Genomic DNA, 15,361 nt, shown 5'->3' with positions numbered 1-15,361 from the left:
AGGCAAGTAAACCTGGGTCTAAACCCTCGGATCTCATCTATAAAAGAGTAATCACTGCCGATTACTAAGCCTTTCGCTGCAAATTTCCTTGGGTTGCTGCCACATAAGATCGTTTGATCACCCTGTCGGCCTCGCCGGACTTAGATAAAGACTCAAGCTCTTCTTCTTCTTTTCTTTTCTTTGGTCTTCTAGCCACGGCCGCCGCTTGATTTGGGTCGGTGAGCTGCCAGATGGCATGAAACAAGGTATTCCCTGTTTTCTTCTTCTCTCTTTGTTTTTATCACAATCCAATACCTCATCCAAAATGGCCAGCCGAAATGTATTATTTGAGTTCCTTGATTCTGTATTATTTGGGTTCATAGCATACTCTTCATATTTAAGTCTTGACGTTCTCGACAGGATGAGGGTTCAAATCTATTTAAATCTAATCATAAGTAATACGATCGACTCGAAACGGATCGATCTGTCGGATCCTCACAGTTTTTGCTAATCGTCGCAGGCCACCGTCGCCCCTTGACCATCACTTGGCCCCATGATGAGTGAATGGTTGCTGGCCATGGTTAAAAGGAAAAGGGAGGGAGAGAAGGGTTCATTCTTTTCTCTTTTCTTTTCCACATTTTCTTCCGTCAGGCCGATCGCAACCATCGTGGATGTTGTTGAGCCGACTGCCATCACCGAGGCTGTGCCACCTTGGCCACCGCCACCTCTGGTTTGTAGAGGAAGGGAGAGGAACTCTCCCCTCTTTTAGGGAAGAAGAGAGTTTCTCTCTCTTCTCTCAACTCTCTATTTTCTCTCTCTAGTTGGACCAGACGGCTGTGGGAGAGGGATTCAGGAGACTCAATGGTAGATCCTGGTAAACCCCAATAGAGAATTCTAGATGGTTGATTTTTAGTTCATAATTCTTATTTTAACATTAAATTTGGTGAGATGAGGGTGTTAACTTAGGTGAGTTTGTCACGAGTAGGGATAAGAATTTTCGAACATTAATCATCTATTATATAAGCTATATTATATATCGGTGATTTTGTATTATGCGGTATATAATGGCTTCTTATTATATACTTATTTATTAAGTATATATATAGTTTTTTATTAATTTATGTATTATATATTACTGATCGGTGTTGATACTCGTGTTCGTCAAATTTTGTTTAGTTAGGTGGCATATTTTTTGATGCTAAACGAGTAATTGAATATCTTATAATTGAACCAATTTGATTATTTGAACATGATAGATTTATTTAGTTGAATTATTTAGCTATTAGTTATTAGATATTTATTTAGAGTTCATGCGACCATGTCGCACGGCTCATGCGGCGGCATCCCCTAGGTCCGCTAGTTGACCAGTCTAGGACGTGACATATAATGCTCATCCCATGTACATAGATCTTATCTTCTTGCATAATTCTATTTTAAGACTCAATCTATTAAACCGAACCCAACTTGATTATTAAATGAGTCAAAAAATTCATATCCTATCATTTTATTAAACAAGTAACCTATTCGACTCAAGTTAAGCAAGTTAAATAGATTAAGCATTGCCTCTGCTGTAAGATAATAAAAAAGTCATCATCACTTGTCGACAATAAAAAGCATACTCATGGTACTATGTAACGTCTGATCTATTTGCACTCGCATGTCACCCCAAAACCTAAATTACATCATTTGATTTAAGTCCACTCAGAATCCAAGATGGCATGATAATATGATTGTGCTGTTGTGATATTTTTAGTATGATCGGAGATCGGCTAAGATGAAGATGCGAAATGGAGAAAATTATCAACCACCGAAGTTTGGAACATCATAATCCATCTATGCAGTAATCTTATGGACATGACCCTTACACTTCTTTCATACCCGGTCCCATATCTACTCGATCATCTCCCAAGCATCGAAATGGTGGACGCAATGCAAATTATTCGAAGATCTGGATAGCATAAAAACTTTTAGCCGAATAGGATGGAATTAGGAGTGCAGCCATTCTTTTTTTTTTTCACGGAGGACGTTACCATTGTAGCCATTATATTTTTTTTCATGGAAGAATTAGGTTAAATACAATTCTGCATTACTAACATAGTATACGTGGGCAGGTTGCAATCTAATCGATTCAATCCGTATGAGTGGACTGCGTGGACGAAAAAAATCATGGACGGATGGATCGCACTGTATGTGTGGTCCCAAAGACAAGGTAGTCCATCAAGATAGGATAGGATAGGAATATGGTATAGCTTCTCCCAAGTCCTAAGAATAACAGAGACGGAGGTCGCGGTATGCTTCTACGGCACCGTAGCCCCAAGCTCGGCGGCGTCCACGCGTCACCTGCGCAAAAGATTTTGACGCTTCAAGCTTGGATTTTAACCCACCCCCCATTCCTTCCTTAAAAAACCCCTAAATTCAAAACAGTCGACCCAGAGGAAAAGAAACGCCGCGAGAAGAGAGGGAGAGAGGGCGGAGGCGGTGACGGGCATGCCGACTGCCGCCTCTTTCCTCCCTCGGGCTTTGTTCGCCTCGCGGCCTCGCTCTCGGCCCTTGCTCGCCTCCCGGCCGACTAGGTTTCCCTCTTCTTCTTCTTCTCCTCTCCCTCGCCTTGGTCTCTTCAGGCCTCGTCGCCTCCTCGTACTCGTCGCCTCATCCGCCGCTTCCTTTGATGAGCTCGACGCCAAGGGCAAATCCGATCGCCGCCTCTCAAAGGTTCGCCTCCGTTTCCCTTGGTTTTTCTTGAGTTAGATGCAAATTGGGTTCCTTAAGTTCGTCGTGATTGGGACTGTATCATGCGGTAAGTCTTCATTATGCATAAACTATGTAGAAGAATTACGCAATTTTTTGAGTATTTTAACTCAAATTTACTGCTTTTGTTTTGTTGTTGCGTGGTAATCTCCAATGGGGATTTGGTAATTGTGGGTGTTTGGTTTATATTTGATGAAAATTGTTTCCTGGAGGAGATGGCGTGAATTAGTAAGAAATTCTCGGTCTTGTTGTAGGGAGTATTCTATTTGATTGTAGTGGTGAGTGGTTCCATGAGGATGCTTGTTTTGTAACCGGAATTTGTCCAGATTCATTTGCCCCAAATTGTATTAGAAAATGAAAAATAAAGTTAACTGCGAAGGTAGTTCTGAGATATCGATAAGTCAGGCACAAGTTCTCTGGACTCCGTTAAGAACCAATGTGGTTAGCTTCTAGTATTGCGAAATCAGGCATTTTAATATAATAGGAGATGATAACAAAAATGACAGCAACACAGATTTTCAACAGTGACCAAGTTACATGCATGGGGAGACCCATTTGTTTAGAAATTTGTAGAAACAAAACAAAATAGAGCCAAAGGTGTGGTTGAAATGCTCACTCCACAATGGAGGGCTTCTCTAGTTCAAAGGTTTGTGAAACATCCCAAAAACATCAATCTAAAAAGAATGAATAAAAATGCCAATTGTAACAGACGGTACCTTTAGATTGCATGCAAGAAGTGCCCATATACATGTCCTACAATGTGTTCTTGTGGAAACCAAATCCAAAGCATATATTTAAATAAGAAATACCAATCTCCATTTTCTCTTGACTATTTGCCATCTTTATCCTTCTTCTTACATGCCGTCATTAGTTCATCCATAAGATAATTTAACAACCTTTTCAATGTAGATCAGATTCGTACAAAGCTTGAATTTCAAGGTGGTGACTGCATTCATCATGCCTGCAAATGTTCTCTTTTTGAGTTGAACTATTTTCTTGACCGTTCTGTCATTGATAATTTCCCAGTCACGATAAAAAGCATCAATAGTTTGGTCTTTCATTTCATAACAGACTCACTGCTTGACAGAGTGGATTGCTCTACATAAATCACTTGATTGTGCTGTTTATCATTTCTGCAGTTTCTGATGAATTTCCTCACAAAGCTATTCTAGATTGCAGCATCTTCTTCCAGCTTACAAGCTTTCTCATCCATGAATCTATACTTGACATAGTTTTGCTTAAGTTACTGATGAACTATGTATCAGCCAAACCATCATATTCTCCTTCATGCTACCATCTTGTAAAGTTCGAAATCAATACTTAAAAAATACCCCTCAAATAGTTGAATATCTCTTCATGTTTTGCCATGCTTCTTGGATCTGTTGCATGTTAATTCATGACATGGTTGCTTTTTAAAGTTTTTATCAAACACATGCCAAACATACATGATGAACTCAGCTGCACTTAGATGTGCTGCGAGGATATATTTTATCATTTTCTATATGTATAGATAGTTATGATGTAGGGCTGAAATCGGATCGGATACGGATCGGATACTAGCATATCTATATTCATATTTATTTTATTTGACGAATACAAATACATATACGGACGTTAGTCGGATGCAACAATGCATATCTATATTTGTTGTAAATGGATATGGATGCAAATCGAATACCGAAAGTATGGATATAAATACGGATACAAATCGGATAATTAAACTTTATGACCATAGAATTAAAGATATTACTAAGTGGATGATAAATCAAGTTAATAGTATATTAATATGATCATTTATTTTTAAAAAAAAATTATGAGTGCTATATAAAATTAAATAGGGTTACCAATTGAATCGGATATTCGAATATAGATCGGATAATTGTCTATCTATATCTATACCCATTTTTCTTTTAGGGATACGGATATTAGTCGGATGCTCAAATTTCTATCCATATCTGGATAGATTCGGATACGAAAACGGATCCGGACGGATATTATCCTATCCTCTTTCACCCCTATTATGATGTTTAAATATGGGGTTATAATATAGTTATGATGTTTAAAAGAGAAGGTTTTTACACCAACAACTTATATACAAGCTTTGCACATATTTTCTTTGTACTAAAGAAAACCCATGAACATTTATAAAGTTTCTAAAACCATCTCTCTCTCGTTTACAAATCCTCTAATATTCCTGTTTCCAAGTCTTCTTCACTTTTTCAATTTTGCATATTTGGGTTAAGTCCTCTGATTCCATAAGCCAATTGGTTGGTGTAGGGTCTAACTAAGCTTATCAATTGGGCAGTGTGCCTTGGGACAGGATTTCTAGCAGCCCACCTGCATCTATACTATGAGAAAACTACTGTCCTTAAGACTGCTTTGATTAGCATGCCTTGCCCATATTTCATTTTTAATTCGTTTCTTTCTCTTGCACATTTCTCTTTATTTCCTTTCTATTTCTTCCACCTCCAGTTTCCAATGTTTTTTTTTTTTGGTTCAACCAAGGTCCGCTGTACCCGTACCGGTCGGCATATCGGTGGCGGCCCGTACCGGTCCGAACCGGTCCCGTACCGGTCCGAACAGGTCCCGTACCGGTCCTCCAACAATAATCCACCGGTACCGGATTCCACGCTGATCCGGTACTGGTCCCAGGCCGGACCGGTATGTACCGGCCCGTACCGGCCGGTACGGCAGACCATGGGTTCAACCATGTTTAGTTGGGGATCAAAATATGTCCTATACTAAGTTTAATGCATATGCATTGAATCAACCAACTATTTCTCTGATATCTACAAGCCTGAATGAAAAGTTTGACCAGAACACTAAAAGTTGTCAGAAGATTGACCTTTAGGAGTCTCATGGTTTTTAAAGGCTAATTTCTCGGCTATCTTAGTGGGAAAGAGAAACCAAGATGAACAGAAATGCTGGTTTGTTTCAGCCAAGAGTAAAGGCCAGAGAAGTTTTGGAAGAACCGATAAATGTTGATATCTTGGCTGATGTATAATAACTGAGATATTGAAATATCACTTGATATTAGTAAAGTTGAGATTAACTACCATTCAAGGATCTTTTATAAAATGTAATAATTAGCAAACCCATTAAAGTTAGATAAAGTAAATCTTGTCCAATACATTGATATCAGCTGACATCTTGTGATGTATTGGTTTATATAGCTGGGATAACAATAGATATCGAATTAGTGAATGCTTGGTTGCAGTACAAAGTGTTCCATCGGCCAAGTTGAAAATAATGACCTCTCTTGGAAACTCTGGCCCTTTAGTTATTGGGTGTTTGATTCAAAATAGTCATAATGTACTATGTTGACTCTTCACTCCCTGCAACTTAGCACCATATGTTAAAATTTAAATATATATATATATATATATATATATATATATATATGTCTTACATTGTTTCATTATCCAATTAAGTTTTCTTTTGCAGAATCTACATATTTTGATATCCTGATATTTTCATTAATGTTATCCTTCAGAAATCCATCCTCTCAAATTTGATACAAGAAATAGAGCCTTTGGATGTGAGTCTGATCCAAAAAGATGTCCCAGCTCATACAGTGGATGCAATGAAGAGAACGATATCAGGCATGCTGGGTCTGCTCCCATCTGACCAGTTTCATGTCCTCGTGGAAGCATTTTGGGATCCCCTCTTCAAGTTATTGGTTTCTTCAATGATGACAGGGTATGCTTGTTTTGTAATTGGAAGATTTTCCATGTTACTGAAGTATTGACAAATTATATTTGATTATAATTAGCATAGTTATAACTTATTTTATTTTTAAAACCATGAATGATGATTCATAAAAATAAAATAAGTCAGTAGTAGTATTGGAGTGCCAAACAATTGTGTAGTAGTATTGGAGCCACCATGGGAACAAAAACTAGTTACTGAAACTGAGACATTTGATCCTGGATTTAGTCAGGCATATATACCTTGTATGTATTGACAATACTTATTTCACTTCATTTTGCATTCTCATTAAATTGCATCAGTTATATTATCTAAAAGCATGTCTCTGACAAGAAATTACCTGTATAATAAAACTAAATGTTGCTTAGAGTTGTGGAATGGTTGATCATGGAATGTAACCCTATGCAACAACTGTTTCTGGAATTAATAAGATGTTTTTATATATGCAAAGATCATTTTTTGTGTTGATATATTAAGCAATTTGTGGGGAAGAAGTATTGATTGAAAGTTGTGAGATGTGATGTATCTCAGTCCTAGAATTAAGTGGATAATCCTTTTCAAGTAGCTGGACAAGAAAGCGTTTTCAAGGTAAATTGATAAAGACAATGGGTAATGAAAAACCCCGGACTTTAAATTAACTAATAAATAAATAAATAAAGATGGTTATGACAAGCGAAGAAGATTAGAAATTTTTTGAAATGTATCAGTAGATTTTCGAAATTTGTACTAGTTTGCACAGGATAACTTCAGTTAGATTCGATGTCTTGTCTGAAAATGTGCTTAATTAATAGTAGTTCTTATTATTTCAGCTCTGAGGTTGCCGATGTTAAAGACAAAATATATCATCAGTTGGATGTATATTAACCAGCAACATGCGCAATGTTGAAATTTCCTAGCTCTTATTCAATTCAACTCCTTCATATTTTGATCTTCTAACACAATGTCAATTTTGCAAACTTTAAGCTTTGTGACCATGTTACCATTATGAAATACGATTGGAAACACAATTGAAAAATTCATTCTGTAGCTTGAAAGTATCCAATCTGTAGTTATCTGAGAACATTGCTTAATTTTCCTCGGTTTTGGTCTTGGTAAGCCTGTCCGTTATTGACCTAGCCTATTCTATAAATTGAACAAGTGGAATATTACCTTAATAAGCTTGAGAGGGATAATGAGTCAATTAAGTTGCATAATCATTCGCATCCTTTCTTTTTCAGTTATTCTGTTTCCAATCTTTACCGTGGGATCCATTATTTAAGATAGTATGATAAATTTATTTTATGGAATGATTCTTATTCATACTTTTATGCTGATAAGGCATTTGCGAAGTTTGGGATTTATTTCTTGAGGATTAGGGTTAGCATTTTTCAAAATTTTAAGAAGTTTTATTTATCCATTAAAACATAGCTGAATCCTAAGGCTATACTTTTATCCATTATCCATTAGAAACAAGGCTCCAATTTTAGGCCATGTTTGGTGATGTTTTTCCCCTTTTTCTTTTAAAGAGAAACATGGAATCCAATATACAAAACATGTTTGGTTACCTTGTTTCTATTTTGTTAAAACAACTTTCATTATTTTTGAAAAAGTGTGAGTGAAAAATTCACTTCCACGTTTTTTTTAAAGTGACGTCTTAGTTTGGGCACCCCTCCCCCACTATTCCTATGCATCCCAACTTCCTTGCTGACCGCTCCAACCCTTCTCTCTTTGTTGGCTGCTCCACCACCCTCGACCTCTCCGTGGCCAACAAAGGGGCAACGGCATCGTCCAAGCCCAAGAAAGCGGTGCCTAATGGAGGAGGGACCTAAATGATGGTTCGGTCCGGTCCGGTCCCAACCTCCCCACGGCTGCACCCCCTTCTCCGATACACTCTTTGTCGATGAGGCAGCGACGCCTGGGAATCAACCTCTCCTCCCCCTCAATCCTCTCATCCTTGTTCCCCGTCTCGGCCTTGTGAGGGGGATGCATGGTGACCAGCAAGTGGGGGCTTCACCGCCCGGCACCTAGTGGCACACGACATGCAAAAGCCCATCGACTCTCCCTCTGCTCTTCCTTCGCCTCCAAGAGATTAACACCAACACATCACAAAATGCTGAATACTTCCAAGAAAAAAGCAGAGGGCTAAAACGGGTAAGATTTAGAAGGATCAAAGGGGGAAAGCAGAGAGATTTGGAGAGGGAGAGACAAGGAGAGAGAAGCAGAAACAAACAAAGGTGGAGACTTTGTTTGGGGATGGTTTTGAAGGTAGGGCTTGTTCCCTCGTCTGCATCCTCATTCTCATCCTCTGGCAATGCAATTAATAAAGTAATAATAATGGAGATGGATGGGAGAGAGAAAGGTAAGAAAATGAAGAAGAAAGGATGTAAAAAAAAAAAAAAAAAATTTCTTTGTTGTTCTTGTTATTAGTTTTTTTGATATTTCGATCAAAGATAAACTAAGGTCCCTTTTGGTTCCACCGGCAACCAATGGAGATGCTACACTACTCCATTCAATGACATGTTTGGGTCGTTGATTTGGTCTCCTCCATCAAGTTTGACCCTCACAAGGAGGAAGGTGTCCTCACCTATGCCCTACACTCCGGCCGCGCCGCCTACATCTTCGCCAACCTCCGCAACAAAGCCCAGGTCCTTAAGGCTGCGGCTTATACGCTGCCGCCCATCCTTGCCTCTCCTTCCCTTCCCCTCCAAAGAGCCTTGCTGGCTAGTTCTGCTATTTTTTTTAAGAAAAGAAAAATGGAGTGAACCAAACATATTTTCCGTTGTCAGAAATCTGAAAAAAATGGAATTAGACTTTCTATTTCCATTTTTTTATAAAAAAGTGACAACGATGCCAAATGCAGCCTTATCTTTTTTCTTTCTTTTTTTTGGGGGGGGTGGGGGGTGGGGGGAGGAGGGGGGGCGAATTTGTGTGATGCAATACTTTATTGAAGCATGGGAGAGGTGTTTATGTCTATTCAATATTTATAAAGATGACATCTTGTCTATCCATTCGTCATAACTGTAGGTGGTTGCTGGTAGGGAACTGAGATCATCTAAGTTTTCTTCATCCTGTTATCTTCAGTATGAAGATACTTTTTCTTGCCTGTTTGAAATGGCTTCATGGGCATATGACTTTGCAGCTTATGAGGCCTTATTGGCCATTACCCTATTTTTTTTAACCCATCATATACCGTAGTGATTTTAACTCATAAAGATGCAAACTTGAACCCATTGGACAACCTGTCAAGTACTTCATCTTGGTTTATGTTTATGGTTCGTCGACATATATTAGTTATACGTCTTTCTTTTTTCTATTTTAATTAGTATGCTTGTAGAAGTTTAACTTTTAAATTCTCTATATGCATTGCAGGTATACTTTGCGAAATGCTGAATATAGGCTATGCCTTGAAAGAAACCTAGATATGTATGATGAACGTACTGAAAAAAGAAAAATAGAAATTGTAGAAGTTGATAGTCATGAGAAGATTGCGGATAGAACTACGACGATGTTCAATTTTTCTTTAGAGAATAATCTGTTACCCAACCTTGACAAAAATGAAGAACAGCCAAAATGTGAGAATATGGGAGTTGAAGGTCTTGGGGAAATGACTCCTGAAGCTCAAGAATATATTCTTTACCTACAATCTCGTCTAAATTCTGTGAAAAAGGTATATGCCAATTTTTGTACTTGAAGTGGTATCTTTCCAATATTTAATTTGAAATTTCAATTAAAGATTTTCGTGATATAGTTGGAGACCTTTTTTTTTGAGATTGGGAGGGGCTAATCCCTGCCTTGCTACCTTATACCGATCCCACCCTTGGGGGCTGACTCCAACCCAGAAACAAACCCCCAACCACTTGCTCAAGTGGCAAGGTGTGATCCCATCTGATCAAGCACGCAGTGGTAAAGCTTGTTATGCAAGTTTTTCATTGCTGGCCTACTGTAATATTAGCTAAATTGGGATAAATTTTGGCAAAATGGAGGAATGCCTTCTCTTTCCGAATGCGATTAGGGTATGCAATTGGCATTGAATCACAATGGACACTTCTTGTAAAGTCAAAACAGATGTGCACAGTAACTTTTGGTCAAAGCCATTGTATGCTAATCTATCAGTTGTGTCATCTTGTAATTTGTGTTTTGTGCATATTGAAAATGAGCTAGGCTCTAGTTATAAGGTACACAATCAGTCTGTATTTAGCAGCTTTTGCCATGTTTCATACATCAACTGTTGTATAAACACCTGGATCTATACTTAATACATGCTACTGCACTGTATCAAGCACGAGTTTCCCTTTCATGCCCCCCCCCTCTTCTAAAGTAGCATTTGATAATATGTTACTGTTTGTGTTTTGCATCTTATTTAGAGACAATCATAACCTAATTTTATTATATATCTAAAGCTATTGAAATGTGTGGTATTCATTGCATTGGTGTAATATTCCAATACTTGTCACACCAATTACAGATACATCACTGACCATCTCACTCATGTAATCTTCTGGCAAGGTTTATATTGAATTTCAATTCTTATTGGGACATTTTTCTTGATGGTTCTCCATTAGTATGATGACTGTAATGCAGCTTCCTCATATACACATTCTGCTCTTGTCCACATCCATCAGTATAAACCTTCTAACTCTACTAATCAAAGAGCTGGATGTTGTTTGTTGAAGTTCTTCTCATTACACTCTTCCCCTGATTTTGTGGTGATTCATCAAGCATTTCTACAGTTCCTAAGGAATGTTCTTAGTCTTGCCTTTTTTCAGTATCATTGGAAACATAGTACATTTTAAATTGGTTCTACTCTTCAGATCACATTTTTGCCGATTGTTTATAGGCATGTTTGGATCTCAGATGAATTTGTTTTATCTTGTGCTTACCATATGTCGCTTGCTTGTTAAACATTTGTTGTTCCAAACTGACAGGAACTGCGTGACATCAAAAGGAAAAACTCTGCGCTACAAATGCAACACTTTGTAGGAGAAGAAAAGAATGACTTGTTGGACTACTTAAGATCACTACAACCTGAGAAGGTTAGGCATTTCATTCAAAATATTTATTATGTAATTCTCTTTTGCATCATGGAGTTAAACTGATAAGTTCTTTTAGCTCTCTCTCTTTAAACCATGATAGTGTATTTAATGCCTTTTTCCACCAATGATTAGTTAATGCTGAGCAATTGAGGAACTGGGGTTTAAGCAGGTGTTTTTCTGGAGTCTTGACTGTTATAGTTCTATCTAACGCTATGGTGATGTGCAGTGTTTCCTTACTCTGATCTTCATTTTGTTAGCAACTGTTAGAGATCTCAACCATGATGACTTCCAGCATTTGCGCTCATTAAATTTCATCTCCTTTTGTCTGCTATTCTCAGTAATAATTACAAAGAAGTCTTGCCTATTGACTTTTTAGTGTATTATATTTTCCTTGCACTTTAAATTTAATAAATAACTGAATAATTATAGTGAAATTAAAAACCATGTTGATGGAAATTTCAAGTCCCATGACCAACCATGATGGTACTGGTACAACAAGTATTTACCCAAAAATGCTGGCAAGCATGTTGTTACCCTCTGGGTTTGGTGTAATTAGATAATTGATGTTCTTGGTCATGTGTCAAGCTTTGATGAGTTATTGATATATGATATTTTAATAGATTTTTTGTAAACTATCTATAAAGAATATGCCAGTGTTATTCGTCATTTTTTTTCCCGCATTATCAAAAGGTCAAAACACCTGATGTTGTTTTAGTACAGAGTCAAATTAACAATCTGGAGTTTGCTGATGCAGTTATGTGAGGTATTGTTTAACTAGATTTTTGCATCACATGCTCTAAATGCACATGGTTGCACCCACATGCCCAAGGAGACAGTCTGTTTCCACATTATCTTCAGATGTGCGGCACCATATGTCCATTATCTTGTCACATGCTCTAGGTGAAAAAGTAGGTGAAATATCAGGTCGAGGTGATAATGAACATACAGGCTCTTAAATAGTCTTTACCTGACAACTCAGCAAAAATGGGGAAAAAACAATGTTCCATTTAATTTTAGAAAAGCATGAGGTACAGCTAAGGTAAAATGAGAATGCACATGAAGGCATGCAAATATAAAGTGATTTCATCAGGCTGTGGATTATACAGACATCACTGTTAGGACGGAATACTAGTTGCACAGGGTTTTAGTGAGAATACTTTCAGATAAACTAACCTGCACATTCTGCCGCAACGGTTATTTCTGGATACAATTTTGTGCCTCCTTATTCCTTTTTGTTTCGCATCTTTATTCTCCCCTTTTATATGCTGGACTGAGATTGAAAAGTTAGCGTGTTGGTACTCTTATAACAGTTTATATATTTTTGTGGGATGAAGTTTCAAACATGTGTGGTAATATTAAAATGCGTACATCTAATGTTTCATTGATGCTCTTTTGTGATGCCAGAATAGATGGTGATTTGGTTTTCTGACTGGAATTTTTCTTTCTGGGTTACTTAATGTTGATATATGCTTGCACATGGTTCATATGAATCTAGATGCATTTGATCTCATGCATAGAGTGATGAGTTTTGATTGAAAGTTTTGACTAAACCAGATTCCTTAAATGTGCATTGATCACCATTGCACCTCCTACAGAGCACCAGGTTACTGTGATGATTGGTTATCGATTATTTTCTTTTGCCTTGCTCTTTGTGTGACAAAGATTAGACACATGATGGGCATACATGCCACTGCCCAAGGTGCATTGAACTATGTAGACTGCTGTAATACAGTTATGCCAGTCATGAGTGTTAAATCTAACCAAAGCATGTCTATGTTTACTTTCAAAAGTTAGGTATATAACGGAGGCTTCAAAATTAAAGCTAATTCATACTCTACTTTTGATGTTGGATTAAAGCCTGATGCGATAACACAAGAGAAAATTGTTAAACTGGGAAAGTAAAATGTTGTCCGAATTTTTTCCTTTAGTTTTGTGATGCTCCTATGCTCCTGTTCTTTAAACATAGGAATGTTGCAGCAAAAGGGGCCATCAATTGACCTCAAATGCTTAAGCTGATGAAGAGTAGATCAACAATGTATATCATGCTTAAAAGCAAATCGCACCCCCCACCCACCCAAAGAAAAGAAAAAAGAAAAACCTCTCCTCTCATGTGTGTTGTGGTCCATGCACATGGAGGGATAACCAAGTCGAGACAGGGACAAGTCGAGCAGACGAGAATCAGGATAACAGACAATTGGGGATATTTAGATAAATAACTGAACTGGAGGGTACTTATGGCCTCCAACAAACTGAGTTTTGATGCCATGTTAGTTAACCTATTGACCCTGAAAGCTTAAGCTGATAAGGAATGAGCCAACAATATATATCAAGCTCAACAACCAATTCAGTAGATATTTTCTTCTTTTACTTTGTCAGTTAATAGTTCATGTCATTTAGTTCAAATTGCTTTATGTGTAGGTTGCTGAACTTTCTGAACCAACCTGCCCTGGGGTGGACGAGACCATCCACTCTGTTGTACATGGCCTCCTTCCAATTCTTTCTCCAAAAATGCATTCAATGGCTTCTCCTCAATCAGACAATGCCATAGGTGGAACCTTAAATGTTGGAAAGGATGACTGTGAAGAATTTTTGGAGAACAATTCCCTTCAATTTCAACCCCTAATATCAGTTCCACGGGATTATCTTGCACGTCTTCTGTTCTGGTATAAGTAGCATATTGCTTGTGTAGTTTGTGGTTTGCATCTCAGTTTTTAAATTTTGAAATTTGAACTTGGTTTTGCCATGGTCACAGGTGCATGCTTTTGGGCCATTACCTTAGAGGTCTGGAGTACCGGCTGGAGCTGATGCAACTTTTTACTATCTCTGGTGATACAGAATCTGTTTCTCAAAACAGTGATTACGTTGCTTGACAACTGATTCAAGTTCATCTATTTATATACGTCATCAGAGATGAGTGCTGAATGAGACACTTCGGTCCTTTATTGTTGCACTGGAAAGGATCGCTGAGGCTGAAGTTGGGCGATTGCGAGATACAACCAAGGCAAGCACGCTTAACTTTCGGCAATGTTTGGTTGTGGGAAATCAATAAGGTGCATGTTCTGAATTGAATGATTGCATGGACTCTTATCATGTTAGGGAATGCTGGTTGAGAGATCCTACTCTTTAACATACAGCTGTGATTACTTGCAGGACCTGAAAATTGTAAATTTTATTATCCGATTTCTGGTATGCTCAAGCTGCATTTTTTCATTTGACCAGAGGTAGCCTGATGGAGTTTGTGAACCAGGGGTTTGTTCTCAGGTAGCCTGTAGTGTGGTCAAATATATTATTGAGTTCTTTTCTTTGTGCACGTATGTCATGTATGGCATTATAATGTACACACACAAAAAAAAAAACATCTGTGCTATTGTACACCTTTTGTACATTTACAAGATTTTTAAAAACAAATTCCCTCTCTGATGCTGGTCACAGGGCTGGGTCCATGTGAAAACTAGATGGACCTGTGGTTCAGGCACTGAGAACCTACATTGGCACAGAAACATTACATGCAAAAAAGCCATTATTTTACAGTGGGTAGAGTCCTTAACAATGGGCTATACAACTTGCTTGTATGGTATCACTTTTTTGTATATAAAAAATTAAGATAAAATCTTTCTTTATATACCTTGGTGGATCCAAGCTCCATTATTTGGAGCACTGTTCTCCATCTGACCACTGGGAGTCCTTCTGTTGACCCTTGGTGCCGCACCGTGCGTTAAATTAAAGCTATTAGTCGGGCACCCACCGGCAGGTGGGTCCCGTTGGGGTATATCTGGATTTTGTTACAATATTATTATTATCATATTTCCAAGGGGACTGGCTCCATGGATGCTGGTGGTCCTTTGGAAACATCCACATCAGTGTAGCTAGAGACGCAGAAGAAAAGAAAACCCGGTTGTGTGATTCCTGTGAGC

General features: G+C 38.0%; 1 protein-coding gene across 4 annotated transcripts; it reads left to right on the top strand.

Moving 5' to 3' along the window:
- The first annotated feature begins 2,241 nt into the window (after positions 1–2,241).
- On the top strand, positions 2,242–14,819 carry LOC103700821. 4 transcript variants are annotated; one of them, XR_005506508.1, is made up of 8 exons: positions 2,242–2,691; positions 6,221–6,426; positions 9,784–10,081; positions 11,340–11,447; positions 13,866–14,110; positions 14,200–14,273; positions 14,356–14,448; positions 14,598–14,755. XR_005506508.1 is itself a non-coding variant. In XM_039114447.1 (7 exons), exons 1-7 carry the CDS (start codon positions 2,467–2,469, stop codon positions 14,370–14,372), a joined length of 1,173 nt encoding a protein of 390 aa, XP_038970375.1. In that variant the 5' UTR covers positions 2,242–2,466; the 3' UTR covers positions 14,373–14,790. The 4 variants fall into 4 exon arrangements, 2 of the variants coding, with proteins under 2 accessions (XP_038970375.1, XP_008780921.2); XR_005506507.1 differs by having other exon boundaries at positions 14,200–14,448; positions 14,598–14,819; XM_039114447.1 differs by having other exon boundaries at positions 14,356–14,790.
- Positions 14,820–15,361: the final 542 nt, after the last annotated feature.

The sequence above is a fragment of the Phoenix dactylifera genome, chromosome 16 (assembly GCF_009389715.1).
Source record: "Phoenix dactylifera cultivar Barhee BC4 chromosome 16, palm_55x_up_171113_PBpolish2nd_filt_p, whole genome shotgun sequence".
Classification (NCBI taxonomy): Eukaryota; Viridiplantae; Streptophyta; class Magnoliopsida; order Arecales; family Arecaceae; genus Phoenix; species Phoenix dactylifera.
Note: the sequence above shows the minus strand (reverse complement) of the source record. Positions and strands in the feature narration are given on the sequence as shown.

What these genes read in the sequence shown, in the direction of transcription:
- LOC103700821 (XM_008782699.4), top strand. Translation starts at nt 2,467, where the DNA reads ATGCCGACTGCCGCCTCTTTCCTCCCTCGGGCTTTGTTCGCCTCGCGG. An exon ending in CCGATCGCCGCCTCTCAAAG is followed by an intron (nt 2,692 to 6,220) that starts GTTCGCCTCCGT and finishes GTTATCCTTCAG; the next exon opens with AAATCCATCCTCTCAAATTT. An exon ending in GATCACTACAACCTGAGAAG is followed by an intron (nt 11,448 to 13,865) that starts GTTAGGCATTTC and finishes CTTTATGTGTAG; the next exon opens with GTTGCTGAACTTTCTGAACC.